This window comes from Quercus robur, chromosome 7, assembly GCF_932294415.1.
Source record: "Quercus robur chromosome 7, dhQueRobu3.1, whole genome shotgun sequence".
Lineage (NCBI taxonomy): Eukaryota > Viridiplantae > Streptophyta > Magnoliopsida > Fagales > Fagaceae > Quercus > Quercus robur.
In genome coordinates this window covers 31,768,756-31,791,845 of record NC_065540.1, presented here as the reverse complement: position 1 = coordinate 31,791,845, position 23,090 = coordinate 31,768,756, and the positions used below count along the sequence as shown (strand labels likewise).

Sequence of the window (23,090 nt, the reverse complement as noted above, 5' to 3'; positions counted from 1 at the left end):
GGGTCACCTATCTTTATCTTATAAAAGAAAGGTCTAAATTGTACTCAATTTTCAAATTATTTTTTATGGAAATAAAGACTCAATTTAATGCTTCACTTTGTATTTTTTAATTTGATATTGCTCATGAGTATTTTCGTACATCTTTGTCTCAATTTCTTGATGATCATGGTATTTTTCACCAATCTTCATGCCCTCATACTCCACAAACAAAAAAAAAAAAAAAAACAAAACAAAACAAAAATAGAGCTATTGAATACAAAATGTGTTATTTGTTAGAGGTCACTTGTGCCCTATTGTTTCATGTGTGTTCCCAAATCATACTAGAGTGATGCTATGTTAACTTCTTGTCACGTAATTAATCCCATACCATCCACTGTTCTAGGTGGTCAAATCTCTTATACTGTGCTCTTCCTAATGCACCTTTGTTTCATGTACCTCCAAAAATCTTTGGTTGTGTGCTATGTTCATGTCTTAGGTAGTGAGAGTGATAAACTTGATCCTAGATCAATTAAATGTGTTCTTCTTAGGTTTTCTCTCACTTAGAAGGGATACAGATGTTACTCACCTACTCTTCATTGTCATTTCATTAGTGTTGATGTCACATTTGATGAGTCTTAATCCTATTTCTCTTATTCAGTTGATAGTGACAGTTGTCTTCCTTGTCTTCTTGCTTACTGCCTGTGTTTCCTACTAAACCTACTCCTCAAAAACCACTCTAGGTGTATCGTCATCAGTAGAAACCTCCCATTGAGACTTCTTCCCCGCTTAGTGATGCTCGTCCTGGCCCTGACTTTCTTCCAGTTGCTTTTTTTACCTTGCCCTTGAATTCTGCTATTATTCCTCAGTCTGTCCTGGAGGCTATGGCCATCCTTGGTTGGAAGTCGGCTATTGAAGCAGAAATGTCGAGTTACTCGTCCTCCAGGAAAGACTACTATTGGTTGTCGTTGGGTGTATACTGTAGCATACTTGCTTGATGGTTCTATTGAGCATTTGAAAGCTTGCTTGGTTGCCTAAAGGTATACCCAGGCATATGGTGTTGATTATGCAGAGACATTCTCACCAATTGCTAAAATTTCTTCTGTTCGGATTTTGATCTCCTTAGCTGCTAATTTGGGCTGGCCACTATTTCAGTTAGAAATTTAAAATGCCTTCTTGAATGGGGAGTCTGGAAAGGTATGTAGGTTGCATAAAGCCATCTATGGTCTTAAGCAATCTCCTAGAGCTTGGTTTCGCAAATTGAGTAGTGAAGCAATGTTAAAGTTTTTAAGTTTGGATTGCGACGTTGCCAATTTGATCATTATGTGTTTTCTCTTACCTCTGCAAGAGGAAAGATTTTATTTATTGTTTATGTTAATGATATTATAATCGCTGGTAATGACAAGAAGAGTATTGATAATTTAAAGAGATGCCTTCAAAACTCCTTTCAAAGTAAGGATCTAGGAAAACTTTGTTATTTCTTGGGTATTGAGGTAGCATGATCTAAAGTGGGCATCAATTTTTCGCGAAGAAAGTTGGATATTTTGAAAGAAATCGGCTTGTTAGGATCTAATAGCGAAGACCCCTATGGATCCTAATGTCAAACTGTAAGAAGATCAGGGGGAGTTGTTATCTAATCATGATAGATATAGTCATTGGTTGGTAAGTTAAATTATCTCACAATTACTCACTCATATGTATCATTTGTAGTTAGTATTTTGAGCCAGTACATGAAAGATCCTCTCCTTCCACATTGGGAGGCAATTATTTGGATTGTGAGGTATTTTTAAGCACATCCAGGTTGTGGTCTTTTGTATAAAGCTAATGGTCACCTACGGATAGAAGCCTTTACTAATGCTGATCAGGCAAGAACACCATTAGATAGAAAATCTACTACTAGATATTGCACTTTTCTGGGAGGAAATCTGATTACTTGGAAAAGTAAGAAACAAATTGTTGTAGCCAAATCTAGTGCAGAAGTTGGGTATAGAGCAATGGCACACACATCATGCGAGCTTATGTGGACTAAGCATTTACTTGAGGAATTAAAATTTTTGTGAAGGTGCCTATGACTATGCATTTTGATAATCAAGCAGCAATTTACATTGCTTCCAATCCTTAGCAAACCAATCATATAGAAGTAGATTGTCATTTTACTTGGCAAATATTTGAAGGCGGTCTAATTGCTACTTCATATGTTTTTGCAAGAGTCCAAATTGTTGATATGTTTACCAAGACCTTTATGTAAGACTTGTTTGGGTTTATTATGTAACAAGCTAGGATTGTATGATATATACTCTCCAACTTGAGGGGGAGTGTTATAGGTATAAGCTAGGGGCAAATCAGTAAATCAATTCGTTCATTTATTATATAGCATGTTAGGGTAATCAGTTTGATAAACCCAATGCATGTATTTCTCCCACAACAAGCATATTCATCCATTGATCCTAGATTTTGTTTCTCTTTTGATTCACATGACACAAAAGCTTCACTTATCTTTTTAGGACAAGGACCCTTAATCTCTATTGAAGGGCCAAAATGAATATCAAATTTATCATCAGGAAATATATATTTGTTAACCCCAAGAAAATCAACATGTGGATTTTGCTCCTCAAGGGATAATGTCTTGACACCCAATTGCTCTATGGCTACAACAATGAATCTTACCTTTGAATAATTCTCTTTTATAAAATCAACAATTTTTTGCATTTGAACAAAGGAATTCTCATTATCATCTTTCTCAACTTGTTTGCACAATTCATAATCTTTATCAAGGTGCTTGTAATTGATTGGTGGAGAATTCCAATCCACGATAATGTCTTCATTAGAGCATTTTCCACCATCTTCAAATATGTTTGGAATACAATAATCCATCGACCTTAGGATAGTAGATGAATAAAGTAAATCCACAAGAAAGACTTCCTTTACTTGAAAACTACCATTGAATTTAGATGAATAAAGTAAATCCACAGGAAAGACTTCCTTTACTTGAAAACTACCATTGAATTTAGATGAATAAAGTAAATCCACAGGAAAGACTTCTTTAATTTGAAAACTACCCTTGAATTTTGGTATTTCAAGCTTTATGTTCATCTCCCATCTTCTATCATCCTGAACAGGTGGCTGCCTATGAGGACCATGAAACGGGTTCTCAAAGTCACTACCTTTGATATCAAATCATGCAGTCCATAGTAACCAAAGGTTGCTGGAACTGATTTAGAGCAAAGAAGAACAAGAGTAGATGAATAAACAAACCCAAAATAAGGCTGTAGAGAATGATTCTCTAAAATAGATATATTAATTGGTAAAAAGATTATCTACATTAGCCCATACTAAACATATAAATAGCACTACATTCTCTAGTGATAACTTTCATAATAATTATTCTCCGTAGTTCCAAGATCGTGCAGTCAAAAGGTCATGCAAGACTTTTGACTCAAATTAGGACGTATTAAGTGGCTTAAAATTCTACACAAACTACAACATAAAGGACTAAATAATAAATTGACCAGATTTTAAGAAATATTAAATACATTTTTGAAAAATCATATCTAACTGGCTGCATCAAGGTTCCTGTGTGTTAGAACCAGCTCTTTTTACATCATCCTCACCCAAAGTTCACATTTACCATAAGCCATTCTGCACTAGACCTGATGACAATTGCATGTTTCTTGCTTCTCTAAAAGACCAAATTTCCTCCATCAAAGGTGCAATACGCCAAGGTTGATCTCCTATTAGTAGAACCTACCCAGTCAGCATCTGTATAGGGTTTTACTATAGAGCATTAACATCAGTTGTGCTATGCCAAATGCCATTTTACCACACTAAAACCTACTTTTTTTATTATACAATTGCATTTGACATTACTCCATACATAAGATGTTTTATTTTTCCATTCAACACATTAAAATAATATATAAACTACATTAAAAAAAAAAAAAAAAAAAAAAAAAAAAAAAAAAAAAAACTCTTGCAATTTATTAAAAAAAAATACAAAACAAACCCAAAGCCTACAGTCCCTACTACCCCAGAAATCACCACCACCCACAGCCCACTACCACTCCACAGCCCACCACCACCACTACCACAACCACAAACTCACTACTAGCAAACGTAGTCCAAAATCAACCTAGAACCACCACAACTCACCAAAACTAAATCAACCCAAACCGCAAAACAAAATCCCCCCCCAAAAAAAAAAAAAAAAAAAAAAAAAAACCAAATTAAAATCATAACAAGCTGGTAAGAGAGATGGAAGATCAGCCAGTGGTGGATGCTTTTTCAGTGGTGGTTGCTTCAGACTAGTGGTGGTGGGTTCAGATTGGTGGTTCTACAAAGCGGCTTCAAACAATGGCTGAGATGGGCTTCAAGCGACGGTGATGGCTTCCGGCCTGGGTTTGGTCGGTGAGGGAGGCAGAGAGGGTGACCAGAGAGAGGCAGAGAGGGTGACCAGAGAGAGGAGAGCAGGGAGGAGAGGGAAGAGAGAGCAGAGACAAAGGCAGAGAAAATGAGAAAGAGAGAGGGAAGAGAGAGAGTGTGAAGGAAAAAATTAGAAAGAGAAAGGGCCCACCGGGTGAATAAAAAAACAAAAAAAAAATTTCCAACATGGTACAGTGCTGTTCTATTAATAGAACGGCATTGTAGCATGTCAAAAAAAATTTGAGATTTGGAACACCTCATGAAGCAAAGATTTTGGAGTTTGGTTTGCCAAATGCCAAAAATTTGGCATTTGTCACACCTAATGCCAAACCTCTAAGTGACCATGATTAGAGAAGAGTAATCCTCGAGTAAGAGTGCATTTCAAATGATATGGTAAACAATATTCATATAATAAACCCGAGGAGCTTGCATAAATTGACTAACCATATTAGTGTGATTGTGAGACAAAATAATCAGTCTCCCAACTCGGCATTGGTATCTCCCTGCCAATAGACAATCTGAATCTTCCTCCAATCTATGATTTGGCTCCACTACCGGGGTATCACAGGCCTAGCTCCAAAGCATTCCAATTTTTCTAAGTGATCAAGGACATATTTACCGTTGGTATATTAATATACCTTGCTTGGACCTTGCTACTTCAATACACAGAAAATTATTTAAATCTCCAAGGTCCTTTAATTTAAATTCCTCGGCCAGATATCCTTTTAATCATTCTATTTCCTCAATAGCATTACCTGTTACCATATCATCAATATAAACAATAAGAGCGGTACCCCTCTCTAAAGGTGAGCGCTTGATAAAAAATGTGAGCACTCTAAGCCTGCCTGTATCCATAGCCCCATGGCCTGACTGAACCGTTCAAACCATGCTCTAGGAGATTGTTTTGATTTTTGCGCAATGATTTATTCAATTTGCAGTCCTGTCAATGAGTTGATAGGCTCCTAAACCTGGGGAACATCCATGTAAACCTCTCATCATAGAGGAAGAATTTTTTACATCAAGTTGTTTAAGAGTCCAGTTCATATTTGCTGCTAATATACTCATGGAATTCATCTTAGCCACTAATGCAAATGTCTCTTGATAGTCAATCTTATACGTCTAAGTGAACCTCTTTGTGACCAATCTAGCCTTGTTCCTATCTATGGAACATCAGCCTTGTGCTTAACTATGTACACCCACTTGCAACCCACTATCTCTTTCCCTTTAGGCAACTCAACTAATTCCCAAGTATTGTTTTTATGCAATGCTGTCATTTCCTCAAACACATCATCTTTCCACTTCGGGTCAGTGAGAGCATCCTATACATTATGATGAATAGGAACACAAGATAACTGGGACACAAAGATATGATAGTCTGGTGAAATATTTTGATAGGAAATATAATTTGATATTAGATGTTGAGTACAAGAGGTTTTGGATCAGCTGATATCGAAGTCTCAGAACAGTTTTGTGGGTGGTAGACAAATACTTGATTCAGTTCTCATTGCTAATGAGTGTGTTGATAGTAGGGTGAAGAAAAAGATTCCGGGGGTTATTTGTAAATTAGATATTGAGAAAGCCTATGATCACATGAACTAGGAGGCTCTTCTTGATTTGTTGAAGAGAATGGGATTTGGGGTGAGGTGGTGTAGGTGGATCCACACTTGTATATCTACAGCCTAATTCTCTATCTTGTTTAATGGGTCTCCAGCTGATTTCTTTAGGAGCTCGAGGGGATTGAGACAAGGAGACCCGCTATCCCCCATGTTGTTGCTAGTTATGATGGAGGTCTTCAGTAAGATGATGAAAATAGCTGAAGGGGCTGGTTTGTTTCAAGGCTTTAGGGCTGATGGTAGACGGGGTGGAGGGGTATGTGTCTCGCATCTTTTGTTCGCAGATGATACAATTCTGTTTTGCGATGTTGATGAGGAGTAGATTCTACATGTTAGGATGCTTCTTCTTTGCTTCCAGGCAGTGATAGGTTTAAAGGTTAATGTGCTGAAGAGTGAGATGGTTCCCATTGGGGAGGTTCCTAATGTCCATGTCCTGGCAGAGATTTTGGGATGCCGGATTGGGTCTTTGCCTATGACCTATCTGGGTATGCCTTTGGGGGCATCCCACAAGACCCCTATTGTTTGGAATCCTATCTTGGAGAAAATTGAGCGTAAGTTGCAAAGGGATTTCTTGTGGGGGGACTCCAAGTTACACTTGGTGGGATGGGACAAGGTGTGTACACCTTTGAAAAATGGTGGGTTAGGAGTAAGGAAATTAACTACTTTCAATAAAGCCTTACTAGGGAAGTGGTTATGGAGGTTTGGGATTGAGGAGACAAGGCTTTGGAGAAGGGTTGTAGCTCTCAAGTTTGGGGAAGAATGAGGGGGATGGACTTCCAAGCAAGGTAGAGGGGTACATGGGTTTGGCTTGTGGAGAAGTATCCACATGGGATGGGAGGATTTTAGCAAGAATATTCGCTTTAAGGTAGGGCCATAGGGGTGGGGGATAGAGTGAAGCTTAGGATAGATCAATGGTGTGGGGATTCTCTACTTCAATTGACTTTTCCGAGTGTGTATGGGATTGCATCCAATAAAGGGGCATCGGTGGCCTCTTCTCTTGAACGGTTGGGGATTGAGGAGCGAAGAAGTTGGGATGTTCATTTTACTCGGAGACCAAATGATTGGGAAATGGGTGGTGTGGATAATTTTCTCCGTACCTTGGGCTCAAATCTACCTCCCACTGAGAACGGAGATCGTATGCGATGGAAGTTGACAAAGAATGGGGACTTTGATATTCGATTGTTCTACAATAAGTTAAGAAGCCCCTTGCCCATTATTTTTCCTTGGAAAGGTGTTTGGAAGGTTAAGGCTTCTTGGCGTGTTTCCTTCTTTGTGTGGATTGTTGTATGGGATAGGATCCTTACAAGTGATAATTTGAGGGGTAGAGGGTTGGATTTTGTCGACTGGTGTATCATGCGCCGCAGTAATGGGAAGACAGTGGATCATTTGTTACTACATTATGGAAAGGCTTATCGGTTGTGGAGTTTGGTTAAAGATCTTTTGGGTTTTCTTGGGTCTTGCCAAGATCAGTTGCGGATACTCTATTCGGTTGGTGGAATTGGCCCAGAAAGCATTTTTCTAGCATTTGGAATTTAGCTCCGTTATGCTTGATGTGGTGTCTTTGGAGGGAGCGAAATAGGAGGACGTTTGAGGACTTGGATAGTTGGGATGACCAGCTATTGGCCTCTTTCAGTGGCACTTTGTTTGACTGGTCTAGGGCTTGGAGACTCACCTCTAGTGATTCTCTCCCTATGTTCCTTAGCTCTCTCCTGTATACTTAATTTATTTTCTTCATATTCATTATTTTGCCTAATCAACTCTATCTAGGTCATTGCTATCATAATGTTCATCATCTTGCGAAATTATTTCTTCATTATCATCAACATTTACTCTATCTTCTTATTCTTTTATTCTTATAATTTTTCTTTTATATATATATATATATATATACACCTTTTTTTTTTGTCATTCTAGCTTCTTCGACATATAACAATAATAACAAAAATAAAAATAATTATATTGAAAAATAATACCTTATTCATAATATAGAAAATAAATTTGCAAATATGGAAGTTAATTGTTAAGTGTGTAGTCCAAATTTATAGGAGGCAGAGAGAAGAGAGGGAAAAAAAAAAAAAAAGAATCATAGATATGTTATTTTATTGGGCTCAATTAAGTAGCCTAATAATTTTGAGTTAAAAAAATCTAACAACTTGTTGGACTCGAATAAAAGCACAAATTTTAATATAAAAAATCAATTTTAACCCACTTGTCTATTTATCATATGATGCGTACGATTCTGCGAATCATACAATACAAACCTATTTATTGTACGATTCGTGTGCACTTCCAATATGGAATTTTTTGTACACAATACAATGCGTATCGTATATCATATGATACTGACAACTATGTCCACCTCATCAAGCTTTTGAGATTCCATTAGATAAGGCTATTTGGGTGGTTTTAAGAGTGATTCTTCATAGTTCAACTAACCGAGGAGGGAGAAATCACAAGCAATACACAAGAGTGAGCATGAGGCTCCTCTTCACCAATTCTCTCCTCCTGAAGAGGAGTTGGGTCTAAAAAAAATGAGAACAAGACTCAAAGAAAGTAGCATCCATGGTGACAAAATATTTACAAGAGGATGGTAACAACACTATCCTGTTTGTGTTGCAGAATAGCCTAGAAAGATACACTTTAGGGCATGAGGATCTAGTTTACCACATGTGGAGTGATGAGCATGGGCAAAACCAGTACAATCAAATACATGAGGAGTGACATGAAGCAAGTCAGAGGAAGAGTGTGAGGATAATACCTCTATTAGTGTCTTGAAATTGAGGACATGTGATTGATGAGTTATGTGGCTACGAGGGTAGCATCTGCCAAATCAAATTTTAGGACATTCATAGTGTTAAAATAATTGTTAAATGATTAAATTTACCCTTTTCTAACAGTTCAAACTTTTGCAATAATCAACAATTATTATTTATGGTATTAGAGCAAGTAATCCTAAGCTCAAACCATGTCTTCACTTTACCTCCCATTTAAAAAGTTAAAAATCCCACATATTGGGCTCTTTTATTAAGGGGGAAGTTGAGGACACACGTGAGAGTGAGAGGTAGTTTTATAATAATGATTAAATTGCTAAACTCACTCTTTTCTCACCGATTAAGCTTTAGGGATAACGAATAATTTATCACATAGTAAGTAATAATGAATGTGCAATATCAAATAAATGATGATCTTTATGTTCAGTGACCCCATTTTATTGATGGATATGCACACAAGATGTTTGGTGAATAATCCCATGTTCACTAAAGTATGATTGAAGATCCTCATCTCTCTCCCATTTCAAATCAAACAATTTTAACCAAGGTAACAAGTTGATTTAGTGCTATTTTTTGAAAGATGTTAAAGCAAGAAAATACATTACTTTTTTCTTTCAAAAAATATACCAAGTACTTTGAGAGTAAACCATCAATAAATGTAACCATTGAAAACCAGACCAGGATACCACATGAGAAGATGGGAGACATCAGTATGAACAATGGTAAATGGATGAAAACTGTTGCTAGAAGGTAAATGAAAAAAAAAGCATGATGTTGCTTCGTAAGTTCACAAGTTTCACAAAATTTGAGATGTTTAACTTACAAACATAAAGAAGTGAGAATACGTAATAATTGAAATGGTAGATGGCCTAATCTTTGATGCCACAGCCACAACTGAGCACTGAAGGAATCCAAAAGCCATGATTGAAATGCTCATGGGGCGGAGGAATCAAGGATATAAAGACCATCCTGCTAGCACTGCCAATCATCCTCCACATGTTAAGATCTTGAAAAATGCAAAAGGAAATTACCATTAGTGCAGTTTTATGTGCATAATAAAGTTTATTTATGTTCCTTGTTTCATGTATGCAATGTTATTATTCTTTACTTCTTACTTTTTGTGTTTTACAGTCATTGGCAGTGATTACACTTGGTGATAGACAAATGGCACAAAGAATAGACAACCTTGAGGGCGCAGATGAACTGAAGAGGTTTTATCTCCAGGTCTCTTAATTTTCTTTTGATTTTGTATAATTATATGCGGAGAGCCTTTCTTATAGTTGCTCACAGCTATAAATATATTTGTCAGTATATTTATGCCCTGCAATTTTTTATGGTTTACAATTTTTTGGCCCATAATTATGGAACTGCAAATTGGTTGATTGTCCACCCAATTGTAGGCAAGTCATGAATCCCTTTAAATGTAAAATTTCTGAAGTTATTATTGTTTAATATGTCCGAGAAGAAGTCATGGGCCTTTGGATTTTTCGTCTACTTTGATTTTTCAAACTTTTGGTTGAATTTTCACTTATCCCAAACAAACAAAGAAACCCAAAGGAGATATATATATATATATATTTATATTGGTTGAACTTAATTTTTGTTTTAAAAGATGAAGTGAACTTAATCTCTTGATGGATTTGCAACTTTAATATATTATTCCTGGTGAAATGTTAAGAATTTGTATAAACTTTTCAGTACTCATTTCCTCCTTCAAGTGTTGGGGAAGTTGGGCGAATTGGGGCGCCTACTAGAAGAGAAATTGGTCATGGAGTGCTTGCAGAGAGAGCCCTTGGACCAGTCTTGCCTTCTGAAGATGATTTTCCATACACCATACGTGTTGAGAGTACCATCACAGAAAGCAATGGCTCCTCAAGGTGAAAAAGCTTTTTAGCTAATCTGTAAAATTAAAAAATAAAAATGAAAATGATATGTTTTTTAGGTTACTCCAAAAATTTGAAGGCATGTTCAACTTATGTGATGAATATTTCTGCAGAAAATGTGTCTTCTTTTACTCTAAGAACTGCCCATTGAGTCCTTTACTTGACATTATGGTTTACTCCTTAACATCAACTTCTATTTTGTAACAGCATGGCATCTGTTTGTGGTGGTTGCTTAGCATTGCAAGATGCCGGTGTTCCTATTAAGTGCTCTATTGCTGGGATAGCAATGGGTATGGTTCTGGACACTCAGGAATTTGGGGGAGATGGAACTCCACTTATTCTTTCTGACATAATTGGATCTGAAGATGCCTCTGGAGATATGGATTTTAAGGTCATATATTCTAGAATATAAGTTATTTACTTATTTAGAGTGTTCAATTGTGTTAGAATGGTTAAATTATTACATTCACAATTTCCTAATAGTTTAAGCTTTAGGGACAATTGGTAATTTATTATGTTATTAGAGAAGAAGTTCAGGAGTTTGACCCCTTTCCCCACTCTACCTCTCATTCAAAATATTGAAAATCTCACATGTTGGGCTCCAATTATTAAGGAGGAGTTTAGACCCACACGTGAGAGGAAGTGTTAGAATATGGCTAAATAATTAAATTCATAATTTCCTAACAGCTTAAACTTTTGGGACAATCGGTAATTTATCAAATTGATTTCAAATTAAATTTTCTATTAGATCTGAAAAAGCTTGTACTCAAGATGTATTGCAGAATTAATGGAATGCCAAACTATCAAGATCAAAGGAAAATAACATGATGTGTGTGGTAAACAAAATGGTGGTTACAGGTTGCAGGAAATGAAGAAGGAATAACTGCATTTCAGATGGACATAAAGGTGAGATAGTATCTACACATTCCAATTTATAGCTTCAAAATTTCTCTTTCTTTCATTGTTTAGTTAGGAGTAATTGCCATTTATTTGTGAATGCAGCATGCAATTCTGCTTCTATCCAACATCCTCCTTAGAATTGTCTGTGTGAATGTGTGTGTATATATAATAGTAATAAAAAAAATAATAATAAAAACAAAAACAAAACCAAAATCTTACTTATCAGTTTTTCTTGGAAATTTATCAGTAATGTTCAATAACTATATTTAATAAATAATTACGATTGATCCTTCTATGATAGGTGGGAGGAATTACATTACCCATTATGAGAAAGGCACTCCTACAAGCAAGAGATGGCCGAAAACACATTCTTGGTATGCTCTCTAATATTTATTATAAGAATCCATGAAAACTTATCTCTTTGATTTTCTAGAGGTGATATAGTTGTGAACATGGATGTAATTATTCTAGATTTCTTTTCAAATGGATCTTAACATTTTAATGTTGTAACCAACATGTACAACCAATAATATAAATTAGGGTAAATTACATAAATGATCCCCAATCTTTACAACTTGTATCAATTTAGTCCCTAACTTTTTAGTGTGTGCCAATTTGGTACCTACTGTTAAGTGTTGGACTGAAATTGTTGACTTGATAAACGGCCCAGATAAAAAATTATTTCTTTGTCACGTCAGCCAACACTTGTACAGCCACGTCATATTACATTAAAAAAAAATAAAAAATAAAAAAACTTAATCACATCTATTTCTCACGTGTGTGCTAGCTCTTTAGATTACCACTCAACACTCCAAACCGCAACCCATAGCCTCTTCACTCATCAGAGAACCAAATATGCGGTATATTCAGTCTACTTCGGTTCACACAGTCCATTTTGGTCCAATCAGTCTAATTCAGTCAATTGTGGTTTATATCGGTTTACTTTGGTCCATTCCGTCCACTTTAGCGATGCTTTGAGAGAAGATGTTTGTGTAGAAAGCAGAGCTACTTCATTGACAATTATGTCACATTCTCAACATAATATTACTAGGTTCTTAATAAAATTATATTTTTCATATGTTATTAGTCTTTTATTTTTTAATATAAGTGATGAATTTATTGATATCTCTTTCCTCCTTAGGTCATTCAAGTCATATAAAAAATGAATCGTTTGTAAGGCATGTTAAAAACAAATTTCAACTCCACATTACATTATTTACAAAAGGGTTCGGTTAATGGGTGCCTTTAAGACATTTGTTAATAAACTATTTTAAAAAAAATTTAAAACTAATACCACTTTAATGGGAAATAGGAAAAACTAAAAAATAAAATAAAATAAATAATAAATAATAAATAATTTCTAAAAAAATTTCTATTAAGTTTTTCCATTTTAATAATATCTCTTATATAATAATTGAATCTAAAAATATATCATGTTTACTTAAGAAAAAAGAAACACAAAAACAAAACAAACAAGTGATTGCAAACAAAACGGAGGTTTTCTTGGACAATTCGGGAGTGGGACTTACCCCAAGTTTAAACACCCATGACCCACCAGCTTGTGTCCTTTGACTCCTTTCCCTTTGTAACAAAATCCAACTCCATTCTTGTCTTGAAGAAAAATGCGAGCTTTCAGCTTTGAGAGAGAGAGATGGTTGGGTTACTAGGGAAAACGCCCTCTGTTGTGTGATTTAGATTGGTATTGGATTGAGTAGGAGAAGAAACTATGTAGCCAAAGATATAAAATTCAGGGTTTTGGCCTGGACTCTTAGTCTTATACTAAAAGGTGTAGAGGAGCCTCCTGTTGCTGTCAAAGTCAGCATATGGGTCCTAAGGTATTCTAAAGCTATCTAATCACACCATTCTTTAATTCATATTTCTAACTCTTGCTATCTATGCAATATCTCAATAAGAAGCTTGATTTGCGGTGGTTTTTCTACTGACTTTAGGCCCAAAAATCAATTCTTTATTGATTTTTTTTTTTAAACTGCTTTCTCCATGCACCAGATTTTGAAATGGATGGGAGATATCGGTACAATAAATGAGGTGACTATTATGTTACACTATTAAAGAGTCAATAAAAGACATTATAAATCCATGTGTTTTGGTCTTGTGTCAATTTAGTCCATTATGCAGGAAGTTAAGGCTTGGCTATAGTTCCACTAGAAACTGCTTCCTGTATCACTTTCCTTTTCTTTTTTCTTTTTCTTTTTTTATTTTTTCAATCTCTTCTTTCCATCTAAATTTCCCTCCACTTTGAAGGGACTTCAAGGAGAAAAAGATTAGTTAGTCTCACTGTACTCTTTCTTTCTTTGTTTTGGCTTGCTTGGGTTCCCTTACTCAAAAATGGGTTGTATTCTTATGGAAATTTGGTTTCTCTATGGGTCTGTGAATGTGTTGGTGATGTAAATTAGAAATTTATGTGTTGGTGGACATATTCAAAGAGATGAGTGATGAGGCTGGTTGTGGTTTGGATTTTGGAGTGATGATCTAAAGAGTTGGGGATTTTTCCCCAGGCACTCACATGAGAAACAGACGTGACGAAGTTTTTTTTTTTTTTTTTTTAAATGTAATATGGCATGGCTGTGCAGGTCATATTACATAAATATGAATTGACATAGCAATTTCCATCCAACACTTAATAGCAGGGACCAAATTGACACAGCACTGAAAGGTCAGGGACCAAATTAACACAAGGCCTAAAGGTTAGGGACCATTTATGTAGTTTACCCCATAATGTACAATATTATATACTGTTTGCAGAGTATCTCTCTCTCTTTTTTTAATATAGTGTAATTTTTTTTTTCTCTTTTTCATAATTTGGTGGAGGACTAACGGTTGAATTTTTCCTAGCAGTTGTGAAAAAAGGTGATTACCTTTATCCCACTCTTGCAAGGAAATTACTTCTATTTCAGAACCAATAATTCCTTGTTTTTCCCAACAACTAGAAAATAAAAAAATTGGACAGTTAGTCCTCCACCAAATTAGCAAAGAAAAATTACACTATTCAAAAAAGAGAGAGATACTCCTGCCAAATGTATATAATATTGCATGCTAGTTTGAAAGAAAAGACAATAATTACTCATGCAATTCATAGTTTTCTGGTAACTAACTGTTATTTGCAACCGTATGAAAAAACTATGAGCTACATATGTTTCCTTTAAATTGTAAGACTCAAAATTTGTGCTAATTTTCATCATGTTAAAAGTATGCTCCAGGTTTTTAGTCTACGTACAGCAGTTAGCCCTGGTCTCTGAGTTTCTTTTATTTTTTATTTTAAAGTAGATTTTATATTAAAGAAATCTGAGAGGTTTTATCCCCTAGTATACTAGTTATAGAAAAGAGGTTCTCTAGTAAATCACACTCTGGAAGTTTAATAAATCAAGAAATTCTAAGAAAGAAAAATGCAGAGACCACCCAATCTATAATCCCTTCACACAAGGTTAAATATAAAGATTTGTGTTTGTTTGTAGATGGCTCCCCTCAATTGTCAAAACTAGCAACATATACCCAAATGTTGTCTTGAATATTAGTTGAAATTTCTCTTTCACACTTCCTGTATTCTAGATTGTCTCATTTTGGCAATAAAATTGTGACTACTTTAAAATAGATAATAAAATTAGGAAATTTCAATTTCAATTGATTAAAAACTCTTTGATTTAAATTCCTTTTTTGCTTGAATAAAACTTGAGGGTATTTTTTATTGGTTAGTTACACATGCAACCAATGGATCTTGAATCTACAATCTCACCCCCCCACCATGCTCTTACAAGGGAAGAAGGTACCAAGCTGGGGGATGTTTTGATACATCACACATTGACTTTAAACCATCCATAAAATGATGTCAGAAAATTATGACTATTAGATATCCAGTGATCATTTGAAAATTCCAGGTCTTGATGCCTACAATAGCCTTAGCCTAACTCTCTCTTTGTTACATACCTCTTTTAATAACTCCAAATCATTGTTCATATTGAAGAATTTATAAATAGAATTCACAAAAGTTGCCAGCATTGGAATGCGATGCTCATTATCATAACTTTTATACAACATTTTTTCTTGGTAAGAGAAGGGCTGAAAGGGTACTTTGACTTTTGATTGCCAATTTAGTGGTGTAGATAAAGTGCTATCCTTTTTAACAACATACACTGCATATGAACAGTAGAACATGTAAGTATGATTTCTGTTCAGAAACTATTCATTTTCTGTTCTTTTCTACATGATCATGCGTCAATATATTATCTTCTACATATTTGATTGTCTCCTTTTAGCTCTCAGTCTAGTCTGTGTAGTCCTGTTTCTTTCAATTTCTCAGGTTCTATAGAGCCATTTAATAAGTGTTTTGTGTTGGTCTTTAGAGGTCATTTTATATGTTGAAAAGCACATTGAGCTTTACTTTGTCCTATCATTTCAAACTAAAATTTTTTTTTCTTTAATGTTTGATAATTCAGCTGAAATGTTGAAATGCTCGCCTCCCCCCTTGAAAAGGCTTTCAAAGTATGCCCCATTAATTCACATCATGAAGGTTTGTTTTTCACTTGTAGAACTCATTATACTGCTTGGTAAATTAAAATTGATGAATTACAACATATAATGTATTCCCTCACCACGTTGTTTGTAGGTCAAACCAGAGAAAGTAAATGCTATCATTGGTTCTGGTGGGAAGAAGGTTAAGAGTATTATTGAAGAAACTGGGGTAGAGGCAATTGACGCACAAGATGATGGCATAGTAAGATCAAAAGAAGGCTTTATCTTTAATATTTTTTTTGTTTTTGATATTTTAAATCCACAGTTTAGTCTATTTGAGTGTGTAAATATGTGTTGCTTTTGTAGGTGAAAATTACTGCAAAGGATTTATCAAGTTTAGAGAAGTCAAAAGCTATTATTAGTAATTTGACAATGGTTCCAACTGTTGGTGATATCTATCGGTATCCCTTTTTTCCAGTCAAAAGCTATTCTTCATATATTGGGGAAAAAGCACTCTCCCCCCTTTATGTTTGGGGTAGTTCACGATTTTCCCCCTAAACTTTGAAACCGAACAATGTTTCTCTATGTGCAATGTCTAAAATACCCTCAGTTAAAAAAATAAAATATCGAAAATACCCCATGTCAAAACTGAGTAAGTTAAAGATTGAACAAACCATTAACTCCCAAAAATCCCAAACTAATAACTATCAACGAAAACCACATAATCTCAAAAAACCCACAAGCCCAACATCCCAATCAATAACACAAATTGATTAAAATGAATATTTTAAAAAAAGAAGGTTAATCAAGTAGTTCTGAAACCGTATACCTCATACTCTTCCTTCTCTCAAAATTGTATTCACCACATTCTCAGTCAGGTGCACATCTCTCTCCCTCTCCTGGGATTGCAAAAAATTAGGTCTCTGTCTTGGTCTTGGTCTTGTTCCTAATACCAAAGTTTTAGATTCCCATCATTTCTGAGTAATTTAGTTTTTACTAGTTCTGTTTGCTCCATGTGTAAATCAAAGGAAAATAAACTCAAATCTCAAAGCTTATATCTTTCCTTGCATATCCTTTGTTTGATTCTATAGAAATGAAAAATTAACTCAAATTGAAGTTTTTCTCTCTTAATTGACTAAAGTGGACCCTTCTAACTTCTAGTGGAAAGCTGATTTTCCCTCACTTTTCTCAGAAATCAAACAGGTTCCTAGCGTAGGGGTTCACTTCTTTATCTATAAACTTTTCTTTTTTTTGTTATTTTATCGATTAGAAGGCCGCCACTGCAAATGCCATTAGCATTATTTGCATCAGCTGCTCTGCTAGCTTTTTCCCTTGCCAATCCATCTAAAACAGAGTCCACAAACAAGTTCAATTTGTGAGATTATGTGGTTTTCTTTGATAGTAATTATTTTGGGGATTTTTGGAGTTAGTAGTTTGTTCAATCTTTAACTTGGGGTATTCTCGGTATTTTATTTTTTTAGTTGAGGGTATTTTAGACATTGCACAATGGAATATTCTAGTATTCATAAAATTCTCAAATTAACTCGGAAAATAATAGAATGGGGTCTATTTGCTTATTTCCAGGAGATGGAGGGGTACATTGTTTGGTTTCAAAGTTTGGGGACAGAATTGTGAACTACCTTAAACATAAAGGGGGGAAAGTGCTTTTTCCCCTTATTTATTTATTTGGGTTCAAGGAAAGACTATATTGATGCAATCATTTTTTTATTTATTTTTCTATTTGATGATTCATAACCCTGATAAAGACATGCATAACAAAGGTTTCTCTAGTGGTCAAATTCCAGTGTGAACTAGGGTCTAGGGGTTCCAACTATTATTTGTGCTTAATTTGTGAGTTTGAGATGTATTTGATCACTTGCCTCTTGCTTTGTAGGAACTGTGAGATCAAATCAATAGCTCCTTATGGAGTTTTTGTTGAGATAGCCCCTGGGCGAGAGGTATATATTTCATCCCAAGTTTCTTATAAAGCACAAACCATTCCATGAGTTGATATTTTTAATTCTTATTGCTGACTAGTATAATTGATTTTTTCAGAAATATGTACACACACACACAATGATAGTTGGAATCCCTTATAAAGTTATATCTTGCTTTAACCAGTTTTGTTTCTTGAGTTTCAGGAATGATGTTCCGTTGTTCTAGCATAGAACAATAAAGTATTTAGTTGATGTGAACAAATGGATGTTATTCTTTTTCTATCTTCAATCAATGAATAATTTATTTTTGCTTTACTCTTTAAAAATATTATTTTACAGGTATTTAGGATTTCTTTTATAGAGGGGATAGGGATCAACAGGGTATCCTCCACAAAGAAATCTCAATTTTCAATTTTTTGTGCAGGGACTTTGCCATATTAGTGAATTGACTTCAAATTGGCTGGCAAAGGCAGAAGATGTGAGCACATAGTCATTGTTTTCTTTTAATACCCATATACAGAGTTCATGGTAATCTATTCTTTTTCTTTTTCTTTTTTTTTCAGGCTGTCAAAGTTGGAGACCGTATTGATGTTAAACTTATTGAGGTAATGGCAATCTGCTATTTCATCTCCCCCACCCACCCCACCCCCCCCCCCCCCCCCCCCCCCACCCCCACCCCAAAAAAAAAAAAAAGTTCTAAATATTACATGTTATCTGGTGACTAACGGCTTAACATTTATTTTGTTATCTGCCTTTGCGAGAAACATTGTGTTAGGTACCTCATTGCATTGTATCACTTACACTTGTATTGTAACTCTAGTGACAGATAGTCCCAATTACCAGTGGATTAGTTAGGAGGGTTTTTGATTAGTGAGTTAGTTACTTAGCTAACTACTATTCTTTTAACTAGTTAGCAATATTCTGTTAGTTAGTTAGCAAGGATTACAGGTATAAAGGGGACTACAGTGGATTTTTTTGGATATATGAATAATATTTCTTAACAATCACTTGATTGCGATGAACATGATGAAAACCCAAATACCATGAGGAACATACAACAGAACAGATTCCCCCCCCCCCCCCCCTTCTTTTCCCTTTGTGCACATTGTGGGGTAGGGTGCTATTTTTGTATTATTTATTATTCACATAAATCTATCCATTAGTTTCCACGACATATGGTAGATAATACATTGGTTGCATTTGAATATGAATTTAATTTGTGCTCTCACACCAGAACTCAAGTTGCTGTTGTTCTGTTGATCATCTATTTTCTGTAAAGTCCTTTCAAAATCTTGTTCCTTTTTGTTTTTATTAATTTCTAACATTTGTTAGTAGTGGTGGTGAAGCTAGAACTAGTAAAAAAATTTGTGTGTGTGTGTGTATATATATATGACAATTATAAAAGGGAGCAGGGAAATTTTTTTTTTTTAATTTATTATTATTTTGGAGGTTGATATGAAGGTTTGGCATAAATCCCTCACCCTCACCCTCACCACCAACCCCCCCCCCCCCCAACTCCCTCTCTTTTCCCCTGTATACCACCAGCTGTCCCACATACCAATCCCCTCCCTCCCTATCCTTTTCTTTTTCAGCCTCTACTCCCATCTTTTGGTCTGCCCTCTTACACCTTTTGTCATCCCTCTTTCCCTTCTAGTTTATGCCCTCCGCCATACCCCCTACTGCCATCCACTTTGCCTATTAAACCTTCTGTGCCTTCACCTCCATTGTTACCCATTATCTCCCTATCTAAAACTGATACCAAACGAGCTTCAAACCTTAATACCGCTCCATCTTTATCGGTTCGCGGGGGGGGGGAGTAAGATTCCTTTCCGAATTGATGCAAAGTTTTTCTCTTTTTCTTTCAATGGTGGGCGACATGACTCGTATGCTATTCATGAGAGTAGCCAGCATATCAAACACACTATTTGGGTGGGATGTAAAGGATTGGAGTGGATCCTTTCTTGTTTTGCTGATATTCGTGATTGGATTCCGGGAAAAGTTCCCATTTGCAAACGCTTCCAGGAAAATAACAAGTTGTTGGAATTCTGTGGGAGGTCGAATAAGGCTGGTGTTTTTGTGGTCATAGCTGAATACTATGGTGGGGCTCGCCGTGGGTGTGTTATGATACCAGCAAGCTCCAATCGTGCAGGTTGGTTTTTGTTTCAGAAAGAAATGAGGAACTTTTTCACCGGTGCTAAACCGGTTGCTATGGCTGAAACATCCTCCAAAAATGGTGGTGGTGGAGGTGGTTAATATGCTAGAGGTGACCGGAGTGGGAACCTTTTGTCTACTTATGGTCATCAGCAAAAGATCAGGGATTTTGAAAAAGTTGGAGCAAATTTGGGGCAGAGCGGGATTCCTGAAGTCCCAACAGTAAATGGTTTGGTCTTAAATAGTAATGTTTCAGTCATCAATGGCAGACCCACGCAGACTTGCACTTTTAAACTGACTCCTGCTACTTCGGCTCTGAAAGTGTGTAAGACTGAGGGAGGGAAATGTTCTGTATATGGGATGGATAAAAATGAGTTCAGTTGGCCCAGAGTGTTAAGTGGTGGGCTTGAACTTATAATCCAATCTGATGGGCTTGCCAAAGCCCAGCCTGTGGAATCTCTCAAGGGCATTTTGGTCAAACCCAGATCTGAAAAAGAGCCAAATGATGGTCATGCAACGTGGGTATAAGGGGAGAGCTCGAGCAGTAGTGCGAAGTTAGTTGCCGGGCTGCCGGTGTCAGCAGCGTCGCCGGCATGGGCGACGATGGTTTCTGGGTCGCCAGCGGTGTCTGCTGCGTCACCGACGAGGGCGATGGTGGTTCCTGGGTCGCCGGTGACTACGGCAGCGCCGGCGAGCGCGACGGGGGGGGGTCCATTTTTGGGTTTTCTGATGTGGAGGGGACCAATCGGAGGTCCAGGGGAGAGACCCAGACTCCGGCGAAGTTAATGGGACCTGGGTATGCCATTTCTTCTGATCTTCGGCATCAGGGAGCTGCCCATAACTCTTTTTCTCCTCTATTGGGTCTGGGTTGCGAGGAGGGTCTTTGTTTTGGAGTAAGAGATGAACCCACGGTGGTTTCAAGGGAGAAGGGAGAAGCATGGTGCAATCCTAATGCTGAGCCAGTGTCGCCCAGTCATTTGGATGGGGTTGAGAAGTTACAGGAAGGGACTACGCATCTTCTGATTTAGTGGAAGCACAATGAAGTTTATCCTAGTGGCTTCTGTCATGGAGAGGACGGGAATGGATCTTTGGAGTGCTCACCTCTATCTAAATGGGATCCCAATGATCACAAGGAGTTGGCGGTGATCCAGGAAGGTGGCGAGGGAGAGGTTCGAGGGTCAGCGGTGAAAAATTCAAAATGGGTTTGTAGCCTAATGAAAAATTTCTGTAGAATTGTGGGTTTTCCTATTGTCAAGCACGAAGATCAATGCCTAGCTCTGTTCCGTCTTCTTGAACAGGACTGTGTTGATGTTGTTAGTGTTGGGTCTTCTAATGGTATTGTGAACTCTAAGCAGAAAGGGTTTAGGGAGCTCAAAGGTTTGTTTTCTTCTATTAATTATGATGGGGCAGCTTCTAAGGGGAGGAACAGAGACTGCTCAGTTGGTACAGGGGCGATTACCAATTTAAAATGAGTTTACGGCTTTTATCTTGGAATGTTAGGGGATTAAATAATCCTCAGAAGCGAGAGGTATGCAAAAATCTTCTCAAGGAGTAAAAGTGTGATATAGTTTGCTTTCAAGAGACTAAGTTGGCCTCTTTAAACTCTTTTATTGTTCAAAGCCTTTGGGGTAGTCCGTTCCTAGATTGGGTTGTTCTAGATGCAGTCAATACAACAGGGGGGGTGTTATTGGTTTGGGACAAGAGAGTTTTTGAAAAAGTTGATTGTGTTGTTGGTCTGTTTTCTGTTAATGTGTTACTGAAGGGGGTTGCAAATGATTTTGTATGGTCTTGTTCAGGAGTGTATGGGCCTAATGAGGATAACCAACGGGATGCGCTGTGGGAAGAACTTACTAGAATGCACTCCAGGTGGAATACGGCTTGGTGTGTTTTAGGGGATTTCAATACCATCCGTTATCCGAGTGAGAGATTTGGCTGTGAGGCTTTTAGTCCGGCTATGTTTGCTTTTTCAGATTTCATTGAGGCTAATTACCTTGTGGACTTACCTCTTGAAGGGGCTTCGTTTACCTGGTTTAGTGATTCAGGGTCAGTTTGTATGTCAAGAATTGATAGAACCTTGGCATCAGTGGATTAGGTAGATCACTTTGGAAATGTGTCTCAAAGGGTTCTTCCTCGTGTAGTTTCTGATCATTGCCCTCTTTTGGTGGTGGCGGGTAATGTTAATAAAGGTCGGAGTTCCTTTAAGTTTGAGAATATGCGGTTGAAAGAAGAGGGTTTTGTAGAGAGGGTTCGGCAATGGTGGAATGGGTATTGTTTTTTGGGTTCTCCTAGCTTTATTCTGGCTCGTAAATTAAAAGCTCTCAAAGAGGACTTGAAAAAGTGGAATAAGGAGGAATTTGGGGATTTAGCCTTTAGGAAGAAATGTCTCTTATTTGAATTGTTGGGTTTGGATGCTAGGGAGGACTTGTCTGGTCTTTCTCTGGAGGATCAAACGCGTCGTATTTAGATTAAAGGTGAGATTGCTAATCTTGTCTCTTTGGAGGAGATTTCTTGGAGACAAGTCCCGGATTTTATTTGTGAAGGAGGGGGACAATAATACTTGTTTCTTTCATCGGGTTGCAAATTCCCATAGAAGAACTAATCATATTCGGGGTATAGAGGTGGATGGTGTCCTTTATGAGGATGAGGAAGAGGTGTGGTCTAAGTTGGTCAATTTTTATCAGAGGCTGTACACTGAGTCAGATACTTGGCGCCCCTCTATGGATGGTTTAGAGTTTGCTAGAATTGAGGAGGTTGAGCGTCTTGAATTAGAGAGGGATTTTTCTAAGGAGGAAGTGGTTAAGGTTCTACATGAGATGGAGGGTGATAAAGCCCCAGGTCCTGATGGTTTCACTATGACTTTTTTTCAAAAATGTTGGAGTGTTGTGGAAATAGATGTCATGGCATTCTTTGATCATTTCCATAGAAGCTCAGAGTTTGAACGGTCTCTGAATGCTTCTTTCCTTTCTCTGATTC

General features: G+C 36.7%; 1 protein-coding gene across 3 annotated transcripts in view; it reads left to right on the top strand.

Annotated features, from left to right (window-relative positions):
* The window catches only part of LOC126693113 (polyribonucleotide nucleotidyltransferase 1, chloroplastic), a 68,776-nt gene that overhangs the window by 40,568 nt on the left and 5,118 nt on the right, over positions 1 to 23,090 (top strand). For all 3 annotated transcript variants that reach the window (XM_050388992.1, XM_050388991.1, XM_050388990.1), the window contains 11 exons: positions 9,911 to 10,003; positions 10,478 to 10,656; positions 10,870 to 11,053; positions 11,521 to 11,568; positions 11,864 to 11,936; positions 16,014 to 16,087; positions 16,184 to 16,291; positions 16,396 to 16,490; positions 17,924 to 17,987; positions 18,391 to 18,444; positions 18,530 to 18,571. In XM_050388992.1, the coding sequence (XP_050244949.1) occupies positions 9,911 to 10,003; positions 10,478 to 10,656; positions 10,870 to 11,053; positions 11,521 to 11,568; positions 11,864 to 11,936; positions 16,014 to 16,087; positions 16,184 to 16,291; positions 16,396 to 16,490; positions 17,924 to 17,987; positions 18,391 to 18,444; positions 18,530 to 18,571 (1,014 nt within the window). The remainder of the gene's footprint in view (positions 1 to 9,910; positions 10,004 to 10,477; positions 10,657 to 10,869; positions 11,054 to 11,520; positions 11,569 to 11,863; positions 11,937 to 16,013; positions 16,088 to 16,183; positions 16,292 to 16,395; positions 16,491 to 17,923; positions 17,988 to 18,390; positions 18,445 to 18,529; positions 18,572 to 23,090) is intronic.